The 14,542-nt window shown below is 45.1% G+C and overlaps 1 protein-coding gene across 1 annotated transcript in view; it reads right to left on the reverse strand.

The window, feature by feature from the left end:
* The window catches only part of Alk (anaplastic lymphoma receptor tyrosine kinase), a 701,863-nt gene that overhangs the window by 130,241 nt on the left and 557,080 nt on the right, over positions 1–14,542 (reverse strand). Inside the window, exon 6 of the mRNA XM_005400546.2 lies at positions 2,474–2,605. Coding sequence (XP_005400603.1) covers positions 2,474–2,605 — 132 coding nt within the window. The remainder of the gene's footprint in view (positions 1–2,473; positions 2,606–14,542) is intronic.

Below are 14,542 nucleotides of genomic sequence, written 5' to 3' on the forward strand. Positions count from 1 at the left end.
TGAACAAGTCAATTACCTTCTCTGTGCCTTCATTTTCCCAACTGTAAATCAGGGAATAGCCTATCCGACCTGTGTCCCAGCTGGGAAGTGGGTATCAAAGGACTTTTTAAAGGCAATTATAAAATCATACAGCTCAGAGGCACTGTTGGAATTACTGTAGACACAAATAACTAGAGAGACACACACACAGGCTGCTGCCCTGAGCACCGTGGGCTGGCCCACCTACATTACTGTCTCAGTACATGGCGAGAATTCTGTGAGAAATGCCAGGAGCAGAATAGTGTGAAACAAGTGCTTGTCTGCAATTCTTCCCTGAGATTTATCTAAGAAACATGCCGTGACTCCATTATAATTGGAAGACTTCACTTGAAAAGTACATAAAAATATGAGGTTTTTAAAATTAAAAACTGGATGCTGTTATTGGTTCATTTAAGTGAGCATAAATGAAGACCCCTGAGGGGTGCAGATGATGAGGGGGACACTGTTACATTTTTAAAGTCACTTTATAAAATCCCCTGCAGGCCAGGGGTGTGTTGTGACCCGTGTGTCCGAGAAGTGAACTAACCTACTGCTGCTGGTCAGGGCCCACAGCACTGGCCACCTCAGGCAGAACTTCCCTCACCCCTTCCAGCTCAGGGTCCCCTGCTTCATTCTCTGCATGTGCCTTGGGCTTTCGGTGATTTGAGGACAGAATCACTGCGCTTTCCTTCTGCTCCAGGATTTAGCACATTTTCTAGCTCACTCTGGTGTTCTATAGGCATCTGTGTTTTCCCTGAGTGACGACTTCTGGTGAGGCTGCTGCTAGGAGCACTGTGTTCAGGTGCAATGCCTGAGGCAATGGGCACTGCCTGAGGGTCAACTCGGTGTGGGCAGCAGTGTGGCTATAGCAACCTATTTATTTTGTATGGAGCTCAGGTATTCCACCTCATTCATTCCCTTCCATCAAGGCGTAATCCTCAGGTACCCACACTGCACCCAGGGTCATGAGAGAGAGTGGTGCCAGAAAGATGCCCCGGCCTAATATACACAGAGAGGAACAGAGACACAGAAAACACCTCTGTAAAACATAGTGGATGCATGCCTACTAGGATGGCTAAATGCAAAGACAGATAATGACAGGTGTTGACAGAGGTGCAGGGACTGGAACCCTCTTGTACCTCAGAGTATGTAAGACGGTATGGCCACTATGGGAAAAGTGTTGACAATTTTTCAGTATGTTAAATGTAGAGTTACCAGATAATCCATGGATTCCGTTCCTAGTCTATACCCAAGAGAATCAAAAGCACAGGCTCACAAAAACACGTGTACATAAAGGTTCACAGCGACATTATTAATAGTAGCCAAAACCTGAAAACAGCCCATATGCCAATGTAGTAATGAATGGATAAGAATCATGTGGTATATCTATATAATGAAACAGTCTGAAATCAAAAGGGATGAAGCATTAATATATGCAACAATGTATAGCACACTTACTAAAAGTATGTTTAGTAAGTTAAGTATCCTTACTTAACTTTATACTTTAATAAGGTAAGTATACTTACTGAAAGAAAATCACAACAGATCACATATTACAAAACTCAGTTTATAGGAAATGCCCAGAACAGGCAAATCTATAGAAACAGAAGGTTAGTGAGTGGTTAGGTCTAGTGGGAGGAAGGACAAAGGGCAATGGGGAGAGACTGCAAGGGGATCCTTTTTGGGGGTGGTGAGAATGTTCTAAAATTAGAGAGTGGTAATGGTTGTATGATCCTACCACTATACTAAAGAACGCTCAACTGTACATTTTAAATTGGGTGAATCACAAGGTATGTGAATTATATCTCAAAATCATTAACAAAAAGTAGTGGAAGTCATTATGGCTGAGTTGGGGGTAAGGGCCCAGAAGCAGAAGAACCAACTTTATTGGGAGGATGAGGCTTCCTAGAAGAGGCAGCTCATGAGGCAAATATTGAAGGTGTAGATACAACTCAAGAAGAAAAGGGTGTCTGGGTCAGGGGAGACAACACGAGCAAAGCCAGGGAGCCACGAAGAGCTGTGAAGAGGTTTGATGTGGCTGGAGCTGTGGTACACAAGAGATTGGGAGGGTAAGGGAGGGAGGCAGGGGGCTGCTGAAAGACAGGGCTTGCCAAGTGGAGAAAGGGTGGCATAGAGAGAGCTTCCGGTGCCCCTTAGTGTTAAGCTTTGTCTTGCACTTTTTCTCTGAGCTTTGAGGATGCTGAGAACACACTTTACAAGGTCTTGCTTGCTTTTTAATGTATATGACCGCAAACCACGGAGGACTGTATTGTTTCCTGACCACAAGGCTTAGTGCTTTCTCTTAAATACTGCATGTTGTCAGAAGGGCAGTGACGAAGGTCATTGGGCATTGGGATGTCTTTCTAAGCTCCTGTGGCTCAGGTGATGGGGACAGGAGAGGAGTACAAGGATGAGGCAGGCTGGGGCAGGGCGGAAGCAAGCCGCATCTACTCACTGCACAGCTGGCCCTCGTCTTCTCCCTGGGCGCAGTCCCGGTGGAAGTCGCAGGCCTGCCCGAGCTGGAGGACTGTCCCATTCCAACAAGTGAAGGAACTCTGCAGGGCCATCTTGGAGCCTGGGGATGTTCCTAGAGAATACACAGACACATTGCCCTGATCAGTTTGGGTGGCTGCAGGCATTGGCTGGCCCCATGGGAAGGCAACAAGGAAAGCTTCCCCCTGCTATGCCATTCCCATCCCAAGGTCTGACTGGGACCCCTGTATCTCAACCTGGCCACAGGCAGGCCAACCCCAGCAAGCCGAGAGGCTGTCACACCCTAATCCCCCCACCTGGCCTGCTGAGGAGCTCACATTGTAGAGGTGATGAGTGGCCAAGTGGTAGATGTTTGCTCCATGTTCCACAAACGCTGTGGGGGCCTCAAACCCACGCTTCAGTGTGCCAGGTGGACGCACTACAGGTGGAATCTTGTCTGCACAACCAGTCCTATTCTTAAGGCCAAATATGGGGCATCAACAAGCACACTTGATCTTGGTTTTGGATCCCAGATTTCACTATTGGAAAGATTTACGGGGTGGATTCTAGAGACACACAGCACTTCCGTTGTGAAATGCAAAGCATATACCTGTGAGAGCGGGGCTCTGAGTCCTATAAGAAGCCAGTGTGAGGCTGACCATGCTCCTTGTCTGCCTGGCCTACCTACACACACACACACACACACACACACACACATACATACACATATGTATATACATTGTCTTTTTGAGACAGGGTCTCACTATGCAGTTCAGGCTGGACTTGAGCTCACTTTGTAGCCTAGGCTGGTCTCAAACTCATGATGATCCTCCTGCCTCAGCCTCTCGAGTGCTGGGATTACAGGCATGTGCCACCATGCCCTGTCCTATTCTTTTATAAAAGGAAGAATTTTGACTATATCTTCAAGCTTTACTCCAGCTCTAAGTTTCTTAGACATATCATATTATCTATGGGGAAGCAAGGACAGTTTATAATGCACATATTAGCAGTTATCAGTTTCTGTATTAAGAAGAACACATTATGATAATTAGTGTGTGACCTCTCATATCTCTGCAGGCCCCACAGATCCAGGCTATGGGGAGGAGCAGGCTGGCCTGGCCTAGTCTCTCCAACTTGAGTGGAAAACAGCCTGGTGCCACTCAAGGCCTGCCTGGTGCCTCCTGCAATTCAGTTCTTAGACAGTAGGAGGTGCAGGAGCCTCCACTCCTGTGGAGATGAGCAGGTGGAGCCCACCCAAGTTGATATCCCCAAATGTGGCTGCCTTACCCTCTTGCCTTATTTTCTAGCTCCATCCCCTTTGGTAGCTATTTCCTCAGTAGTCACCTCACCTCCATCCCACCCACTATAGTGCTCAGGATGACCTAGTCTCCCAGCCTCTCTGAGCCTCATGCAGGGTCTCCTCCAAGCCTAGCTACAAAAACGGATTTAGCTGACTAGGATGTGAGATGTTCCAGGGTGGGTGATAGACTGACATTTAATATCTAAAATTTCATGATTTTCTGGTTCATTTGACTGTTACCAGTGACACAAAAACTAATAGGAAGTCCAGCCTATTTGCTTCCTGAGTTCCTCTGCCTGCCTTAGCATGTCAGGCTCTGTGAGGAAGGCAGGCAGGTCTTAACAGTGGGTCTTAGCATTTCCTGAGCAGGGAAACTGAGCTCTGAGAGGTAAGTGACTTGTCTAAGGTCACACAGTCAGTATATGAGATGAAACCAAATTTGTTGGGCCTCAAAGCTGCTTTCTCCATCGTATAGAAGGGAAATGCTACAGGTGAACTTGTGCCCTCTTTTATAGGCTGTACCAGGTAAGGCTCGGTTTATTAGATTACACAGGAGCTACCTGGCATTGTCAGAGTGGCCTCCAGCCTGGCCAGGCAAACTCTGTGACTCCTGGGTGTGGGAAAACATGCCCATGTCCTTCCTGGGAATCACATCTGAGCCCTTTAACTTGTTCTCCAAGGTTGCCCATGACCCAGGCCCAGATTGCCTTTTCTGTCTCATCTCCCTCTGCCTCTCTCTGTGAATTCTGAGCTGTGGGTCATGTGATGGTGGCCCGCAGAGCCTGCTATCCATTCCAGGTATAGCTCACAGTCTCTGCCTGTGACAGTCTTCACACATTTTTTGACTTTGACTCTATTCACTTGACTCTGGAACTTATATGGATGTATTTCCATCTTCTCTATCATGTTGTCTGAACTTTTGGCCATCCTCAGCCCTAGCCAGGCTTGGTCCTTAGGAGAGCTCATGACTGGCCTGAACACTACCGCAGAGGGGCAGGCTGACTAGCGGATCCCCAAATGACCACACCCTAATCTCGGGAACCTAACGTGAATGTGAATGTTACCTTACATGGTAAGAAGGACTTTGTGGATATGATTAAGGCTGTCTAGATAGAAAGATTCTCCTGGATTTTCGGGTGACGCCTCCCTCCTTATCAGAGGAAGGCAAGAGAATCAAAGTAAGATGCTGGAGATGTGATCCTGGAAGCATGAGTCTGGGATGATGAGAAGAAGGGGTCCTGACCCAAGAATTGCAGGAAGCTTCTAGAAGCTGATAAAGTCAGGGAAATAAATCTATTCTTTAGATTCTCTAGAAGGAAACAGCCCTATCCAACAGCATGCCTTTAGCCCAGTGAAACTGATTTCAGGCTTCAGCCCTCCAGGACCGTAAGAGGATAAATTTGTGTTGTTTTAAGCCATTAAGTTTGCAATAGTTTGTTACAACAGCACTAGGAAATTAATATACCATCTAAATCCAACTCCCGATGAAATCACAGACCAAGTCTCTTTAGGGTCTGGTCAGCTGAAGCCCAGTGTATATTTAGACCAACTTCTCAGTTCTTTAACTTTTTTTTGTGACTACTTTCTTGTGGTTTCCTAGTCTGGTTGACTCTACCTATTTCTTCCTTACAGAGGATGAAAAGCGCTGTCCCAGTCCTCCAGACAGCCTAAGATAAAGCTTCTCCCAAATACCGTATGGATTCTAAGTACAGAGACATGAATAATGAAATTCCCCCTTGCTCTAACACTGCCCAGTTCCAAGTATTTTCACGTAACTCAGTCCCCGCAAGAAAAGTGACACAGCAGAGGTGAAGCACTTCTGTGAGGTGCTGACGTGTGAGCCTGGCTTGGGTTCCACAGACCATGTCCTAACAATCAACGGCACAGAGGCATGAGACTTGTCTGTTCACCAAGCCTTGTAGCACTAAGACAGGGAAGCGCTATTATTTCCACTTTTCAGGAGGAAACGTGAAGCCCAGGGATATTGCCTGTCTTCTCTGCTCCTCTTTCAGGGCAAAGGTATTGTTATGGTTCGAATAGAGTTCATCTCCCTTATTCCCAACTGATGCAGGACTTTTGTCCTCCGAGTCATGGAGTAATAGAACTTAATCTCACCTTTGAGTTTGGAAGTAAGGCCTTTTGGAAGTGATTAGATTGGATTAGGTCTAATGATTGAATCCTGGTAGCTTTCTAAGGAAAGGAAACAGATTACACAAACATAGAGAAATACATGTGTTCCCTGTTGCCATGGTGTGATACAGTCAAAGGGGGGATCTCACCAGGGCCTGTGCTGTGGTGTTTGGGCTTCTGGCTGTGAGGTAAATAAACCGTGAACTAAATAAGCCTCCTTTCTTTCAAAGGAGCCTGCCTTACATATTTTGTTATAGGAATGACAAGTAGACTAAGTATTAGGATTAAAGAGTTCTCCTTTGAATGTGCTTAGTGGTTTCCACAGCATTTTTCCTAGGCCTTATCATGGGTGATAATTAAACACAGTTAGGACTTTATTACTCTCACTCTCAGCCCTACCGCAGAAAACAGGCAAACTCAGGAACCTGTAAAGTCGCCCCTAACCTCTGGGACACATCTAAGCTGTGTTGTGTTTTATTCCAACCACGTGCCCCTTTGTGTGTCTCCATGAACACAGGAGTGCTTCACACACCAATTTCTTGGCCTTCCCCAAGTAGGTCTTACAGCTTCTTTTACGTTGCCTTCATTCTAAAAACATAGTTTGAAAGCAGGTTAAAAAGAAACAAAAATAAAGCCTAAAGTCCCACCACCCAAAAGCCATTTTTAACATCTTGATTGATTTATCTTTAGTTTTTTTATCCCTATGCTTTAGTCATGTCATCTGTGTATAGGCCTCAAAATAATTAAGGTTATATCATAATATTTTCTAGGGCTTTAAAAGTTCCCCCAAAGAATACTTTTTAATGGTTACAATACAGTGTGAGATGCACCGTCCTTTATATAAACATTATTTGATGATTGGGCTGCTAGTCTGTTTATAATAACAGTTTGAAGAATATCTTTGAGCATAAACCTTTGCCTGCATTTCAGATTATTTTCATAGGATAGATTCCCAGAAGTGGAATTACTGAATCAAAAGGTATAAACATTTTAAGGGCTCTTGATACATATTGCCATATTGCTCTGTAGAAGTTAATCCAATTTATAGTCTTTACCAGCTGTGTTCGTACATGCACGTCCTTCGTACTCCATCCTGGCCAGCCCTGAGCATTATTCTACTTTTAATTTTTAACTAAAGGGATCTCCACACTGTTTTATTTTGAATATCTTTGATAGTGAGGTTTAATGTTTTTCCACAGGCTGCCAGCTTTTTCTTTTCCAGTGCTGTGCACGGAACCTCAGGCCCCATACATGCTGGGCAAATGTTCTACCACTGAACTACAACCTCAAATCCTTTCTTCCTGTTTTTATACTTCATTAATAAGGATGTGAAACCATTTACTCTATGTGCGATATATACTTAGTTATACATATTTCACGCATATTTTCATTTTGTTTATAATGTATTTTGGTGTATAGGCATTTAAAATTTTCATGTTATCTAAATCTATCTGTATTTTCCTTGCTGATGTTTTCTTTGTTTAATGCTTGTAGAGGTTGTTCCCTGAGAGACCGGTGAGCAATGTGCAGGTCACCCTGCATTGTTTTGGGGTTGCTCTATCCCTTGGGGGTGCCTTTCACCAAAACTCCTTTCCTGTCAGCAATGGTGAGCTGGATCTTGTCATTTCACCTGGGACATTTTCACAGATTCTTCCTTCTCCCCCTCTGTGAACAGTTTTTTCCTGAGGCATTTATGGAGCATCACTTCTTGCATTTAACATGTGGACAATCTGCCTTATATTACTCTAGCTGTTTGTATGCCTGTATTTCTGACCAAACAATGAGTGATTTGAAGATAGATACCATGCTTTATGACTTTACAACAGTGCCTGGTATACAATTCTCCCAACTTCAATATTTGAGATTTGAACTGATCCTGTGTATTAGCTGAGGAAGGTATTATTATACACAACAGCCTAGGGTGGTCACATGGCCTGCCCAGGGACTGGTGGGAACCTGTATTTTTGACACTTTGTTCTCCAGCTTTCGTGCGGTGTCTGTGTGTGGGAGTACCCAAGTGATGGATGTCCTCAGGAATGTTGATAGAGGGCAGAAGGCCAAGAAGTCAGTATCCTGGCCCTTCACCCACAGGCAAAGACAAAGAGGGGGTCCAGAAGTGGATGGAAGTTCTGCTTTCACTCTCTGGATGCCCTAGACTTTATGAATTTTATCCCAGGACCCCTCTTTCTGGGCCGAGGCACAGTTGTAGCCCAAAGAAACTCTATTTCAGCCCTGCTTCAACCAACTTCTCCCCATTTCCTTTCCCATCTGGAGATTTTCAGGCTCCCTGGCAGAGCCTTCTGCATACCCAGGGAGCTCCGTGCTTACAAGAGATTCAATTAGATGGATGTCTGGTACTCTGATCGCCACTGCCAGCCCAAACTCAGAACTAATGAGGCGCAGCAAAAAACAACTGCTCTGTCTTCTCAAGTTCTTTTTTTATGGGGGCCATAAATTCCAAAGAAGAGAGCACCCTGGTAAATTGTGTTAATCAAGGGCCCAAGTTTCCTAAACAGCATCGTCTCCGAGGCCCTGGCTGGTGATAGTCTGCCTCCAGAGCAATAGGAAGAGGCAGAGACTTGGACATAAAGAAACACCATTTCTTTCCTGCCTGTTCGTGGGTGCTGGTGGTTCCTGGTAACCACTGAAACACCTAAATGCCCTAACAACAGGAAGGTAAGAGAGATCTGAGATCAAGCCGTCCATGGGAGAGTTGGGGCTTGGGGGTCTTTCCTTTACAAGGGTCTTGTCTATGGGAATTTGCTAATTAGCCTTTGAAACAGCGGTTCCTCCCAGGCTAACAATGTAAGTCACTGGGAGTAGCAAATTTTCTTCATTTCTTATCGTTGTATAGCATTTTAACAGCTTGCAACGTGCTTTCCTAATCCTTCCTTGTTTGAGCCTCATAAAAATCTAGACAAACAGTTATTTTTCCCACCTGATTAATCAGATGACTGATGCATCAAGGGCCTAGACAATATACATTGCTTTTAAACTGTAAAACACTACAGCGTGTTACCAGTCACTTACCAGGTGCTTTGTCTAAGGTCTCACAGCTGAGTAACCGTGGTGGAGGACTGACAGCAGCGTCAGATGGTGCCAGGGTGAGATCCTCTCCCTTGATTGTCTTTCAGGAGCAGCGCCTTGGCTGCCCGTGGGGGTCATTTGGGAAGTGGAACCCTGCTGATGCTCAGGCTCCACCTGAACCAATGAAGCCCATATCTCTGGAGTAGAGGCCCTTGGCATTGGTGGTGTTCAAAACTCCTTGGCGATTCCTGAATACCACTTCCAAGGACAGTCAGAGGAACCTGCAGCTGAGCATCTGGTATCTCAGGTGGATCCCCACCTCCATTACCACTGCGGCCCTCTGGTACAGTGACGGTGCCAATCCTAAATCCCTGCTTCAAGACCATTCCCATCTCTGATGTCTGGCTCTGGGGTTCTGGGCAGTGACTGTATGTTTATGGGGCGGATTTGATGGAGTTGGTGTCAACTTGACTGATGCTGGTCATTGTTAATGACTCTCCCCGGAAGTCTTCTGCCCTCCTATACATTTTACTAAGCCACTCGCCCAGAGAGCTTGCTTCACATTGGCTTTTCCTGTCTCAGTCATCTGTCATTTGCCTCCTGGAACATCTCTCCTGAAACAGCATGCCACATTTATTTGTCTATTTATCTTCTCTGCAGATGCAGTAGAAATTAGTTCAGGGTTGTATCAGCAACATGTGTGGCCGAGGTCAGGTTACGTGAGGCGCTGTTCTACACCACAGGTGCCCTATTGGGTTCATTTGCTAGGAATGACTCCTTCTGGCCAGCTGTGCCTTCAGAACAGACACGCACACATCCTCTCCTCCTTCAATTGTGTCTTGGAGATTTGATGTTATGAAAGCTATGCAACTCTTCTAACTCAAATTTCTTTTTAAAATGAATGTCAAATTTTAGGGCACTTAATTAATTTTTAATTAAGGTGATTTATGTGGCATTAAAAAAGACACATTTGTCTCAGCTTTCTGGCCATCTCCCACCTGCTTGCTCTTGCCTAACTGATGACACTCATTAAAGGTAGGGAGCGGTGAGTGCTGCTTCAGTGAGAAGGGGTCTTAACTCTTAATTTTAAGTGAAAGGGAGATGGTACGCAGAGAAGCATTACAACTAGAGGATTTGGGGCCAGACTCAGAGCTGAGTCCAGGGGCCTGGGGTGGCTCCTGCCTGCTGGGTAGAGGCATAACATTTCCCAGGACTAGGAGAACCTGGTGCTCAAGGGTGAACAAGCTCAGAGACACAAAAGTGGATGGTGACACGATGAGGATGCAGTCAAATAGTGTTCACAGGCTAACAGCCGCAGTTTCTTCGCTGACGTTAATAGGGGTGTTGGAAGGCCTGCAAGCTGTGCAAATTAAGCCTGGCAGAGGCTAGTCTTGCTGAGGGCTTTGGGCCTCATAAATTGTAGTACAGACAGCCTCATTAAAGAACTGGCATCTTGGGTCCCTACTCAAAATGTAAGTGGGTGAGGAGGGAGCCTGGCTATGGAGGGCACCAGCCTGCTGGGGAAGAAAGCACTTTTCTGTGGGGCTTGAGCTTGCCACTACCCCTCTTGGATCATGAGCCAATCACTTTTTTCCTGTGAGTCTCAGTGTCCTTGTTTGTAGACCCTCAAAAGCCAGCATTCACACTCACCATAGGCTGAGCCCACTGTATTGATAGTGTGGCCTTGAACCCTCAACATCAGAATTATGTGGTTCAGTGATCGTGCTGTTTCTTGGGCCTCACTCCTGCAGGTCTGGGAGGGGAGTCCCTAGCCAGTGTGTCCCGCAAGCTCTCTGGGTTATAACTGGATATACCACAATCTAAGGAGCCTAATGCTGGGGAAATGGGCTTCCTTCTCGAAACCTAAGCCCTCTGCCACCACCCACTGACCCACACTTTCACCGGGCCAACTCCTTCCATGGTCCAGCATTCTCAGCTCCTTTTGCATCCAGATTGCATTTCTGTGATGCCCCTAGCAGGCCCAAGGGCCCATTTTATTCACTTTGTGTTGATAAGATCAGTAAGGTACAGAGAAAATAATACCAGGTTCCAGTCTTCCTCCAATGCTAGTCAGCAGGATGAACACTGACACAGCTTCTGGTCCCCTTATCTAAGTCAAGAATGCTGTCCAACTTTCTGTGAGGGTTACATGAAATAATGTGTCTGTAAAGTTTGTGGGTTCTTATTCTGAGGAAATTTAAGAGCTATCTCAAGGAGTTTGGGGCAATTAACCATGAAAAGTGGGAGGAGAGGAGCCAATGAGGGGCTGCACAGGCCGAATCTTGGGATCAGACAGTAGCTTTGGGTGCCCCTCGCATCACACAATCAAGCTGAGACTCTACAGGGCCTGACCCTGTCAGCCAAACAACAGTGGAAACAAACCTGAAGTAATTTCCAGCCCAGATGATAGCTATGAAAAATAACACTTGCAGTGATGAAGTTTTAGCACACTGTCTCCGGAGTGACCTCACTGTTAGTTAGCTCTCTGAACCCAGCTCCCTCAGGGCCTAATCCTACCATAAGTCACCTCGGGTTTTCACAGCATACAATCCAGATTGCACGGCCTGTATTCCCAACTTTACCATGTCCCTTCACGTCTTTAAACACCATGACCTGCAGCGGCATATAGCCTCTGTGTAATCTGGTTCGGTTGTCTAGAACCATCTTCATCTGAACAGTTCCTTCTACCTCAAGTGTCACTTCCCCATCTGTTATTCTTCTCTCTGGAGGAAGCCATGTGTCTCCCCCTGGATTACTTTGGGAATGGCTACCTGTCTTCTGGTGGGTACTCACCTCACTCTTCTGTGTGTTTACGTCTACACTTCTAGCTTTTCCCAAATATACCCTAAATTCTGCGAGGCAAAGGGGGCATCCTCCTAATTTTATTCCTAGAGAGTGCTTGGACCTAGTGAGTGCTGATGAATGTATGTCCAAGGAAGACGAGTCAGAACACCAATAGAAAATGTCACTAGGTGAGGTTTTCTGCACCCTGCAAGGAATTTCTTGTTTATTTGGGTTATACCAAAGAAAACCTACGCACTTCCTTCCTCTTCCCTCATTCAATTCAATCTTTGTTTTTATTGCACAGCTGTTTTTACAGCCTCTGCCATATGCCGGGCATCAGAGTGAAGAAACAGTCACCTGAGGCCCAGTTTGAGGGGGTGGTCACAGGAGTCACCTCTGTGGAGGGGATAGTGGAGCTGGTATGGAAGAATGAGAGAGACCAGCTATGTCAAAAGTCTGGAGGAGCTGTGGGTGTGAAAGTATGTTGTGATACAGAAATTGAGCAAAGGCTGGTATGGCTTAAGAGGGTCACAGAGGGTCATGAGGGATGGCTGCAGAGGTCCAACTAGGCCAGACCCTGCAAGCTGTGGTTAGGGGTATAAATCTTACTTCAGAGTTTAAAAGGGAGACTGAAACTATTTGATAAATTTGTAAAAGGACCTTTTGGAGCCACTCAGGAAGAATGAACTAGAGAGGGCAATAGAAGAGAGAAAACCAGTTGGCAGGCTGCTTCTGTAATTGATCAAGGAAGTCAGAGGGCAGCCTGGGTGGGGCTGTGATGGGACAGCTGAAGGGAAATGAGCGAGTGACATGTTGGAGCTGCCCTGACAGGACCTGCTGGTGGCTGCTGGTGAGGGTGAGGGAGTGAATGACATGGAGCATGGCACTGGGACAGAACCAAGGTTTCCCACGGACATGGAAGAACCCTCAAGGGCTTGTTTCAAAATTCTAATTCCTTGTACCAAGTTGGTCTCCATATGAATTTACTAAGAACCATAGAGATTCCTGTAGGCCATCAGAGGGAGGCAGAATGTGTTTCATTTTCACGGTTGAGCTCTCTGAAGAAATTAAAATTTTCTTATTCCTTTGTAGCCTCTAAAGCCCCTTTATTTTGTTGCATGGTCTTTTTTCATAAGGTTTCCTTGTTTGACATTTATCTTCATTGCTTTTGCTGAAAAGACACACCAATAATTTTATTTTTAATATTATAAATGACCTCCATGTACGTTTTGCCATTAATCTCTCTGAAAAGTGGTGATATTTAACCATTCTGCACCACAGCTCCCCATAAAATAATGTCATTTTCTTCTCTTGTTAGTTCAGTAAACAATGAGCAATTCCAATTGTACCTTGGAGAATTAATACTAATCACAAACAAATTACAGCTACAACTGAGACTGCTGTGGGGACCAGACTTTGGATTATGCAGCAGAGATGGCTGCTTGGGATGGGAGAGAAAAGGTATATAGGAATCATTCAGCTGCAGGAAGAAAGATCATGAGTATCGGCCTCCAGTGAAGGGAACTAGGTGGATTCAGCTCTCTTGAAGGCCGATGGGCGGGCATCCTCCCTCTAGTGGACCCATCCATAGTAGTCACAGTGAAGGGTTGGCTGCTTACTGAAGACATAAGATAGGCAGTGAATGCAGATGCAGATATTAATCATGATAATAATAACTCACAATTTAGAAGTACTTATAATGTTCTAGGTCCTAGTGCAAAACCTTTATATGGTTCATTTTATTTAGCTCTTCCAGAAACTAATGAAGCGATTATTATCTCCTTTTACTGAGAAGGAAACCAAGGTACAAGAGTTTGTAAAATAATTCCCAAAACAACAGAGTATTGGCAGAGCCAGAATTTTATGTCAGCTTGAGCCAGAAGCCCATGAACTTAATATTCTAAACTGATCAGGGTAGAAAGGCCATTTTAGAAGCGCCAGGAATAAACAAAAGAAGGACTGTAGACTGTGAGGCATGGAGTACCAGAGAGAATGTGCATAGTGGGTTGAAGACAAAGGCCCCTGCAAGCAAGCCAGGAGTCTCAGGGATCCAAAGAGTACCGCAGGCTGGAGCACGATATTGGCTGGGCTTGTGAGTAGGATTCTAGTCTCTTAACAGACCAGCAAGAAGGCTTTCAGGTAACTGATGTACCAGGTAGGTACTAAGACTAGGTCCAGGTACAGGGAAGAAGATGGAATCTGAACATCAGAGTTCACAGTTTGTCCTCATGGGCCTGGCAAAAATCTGATATCTTCAGACGTTGTTGGGATAAAATGAGATAATTGTAGAAAAGTACTTTGTAAAGCATCTAGTGCAGTGATGATGAACCATTTAGAGCTTTCAATGACACAAACAGTCTGCTGTGCCATGGATTCACCACCACTAACCTAGTGTTAGCAAGTGGTTAAGATTTAGTTATAATATTTACCATCTGACATTCATGTATAATCTTATTGAACCCGTCAGGCTTGGCTCCCTCACCTTGTCTTAACTGCAAAGTTTCTTCTCAGTGAGGCTTTCTCTGGTGACTTTCAAATCTCTCTCCTATCCCCACCCCAGTCATAGACAATCACTTCCCTCTCTATAGTTTCTCCTTGGTACTTATAACCGGGCATTATCCACTTTCCATTTCTTTTTTTTATTTTAAAAATAAATGGAGGAAAACATTAACAGACAGGCAACCTTTTACAAAATAGCAAAAGAACAGTACAGACAATACAGAGTTACAAAGTGGTAGGAAATTAACAATGCTTCTTGTATTATATATTGATATCTTCAAAGTGGTTTCCCATGGAAACAGATAGAGACAT

Source organism: Chinchilla lanigera, unplaced genomic scaffold (assembly GCF_000276665.1).
Source record: "Chinchilla lanigera isolate Chin_1 unplaced genomic scaffold, ChiLan1.0 scaffold00068, whole genome shotgun sequence".
Taxonomy (NCBI): Eukaryota; Metazoa; Chordata; class Mammalia; order Rodentia; family Chinchillidae; genus Chinchilla; species Chinchilla lanigera.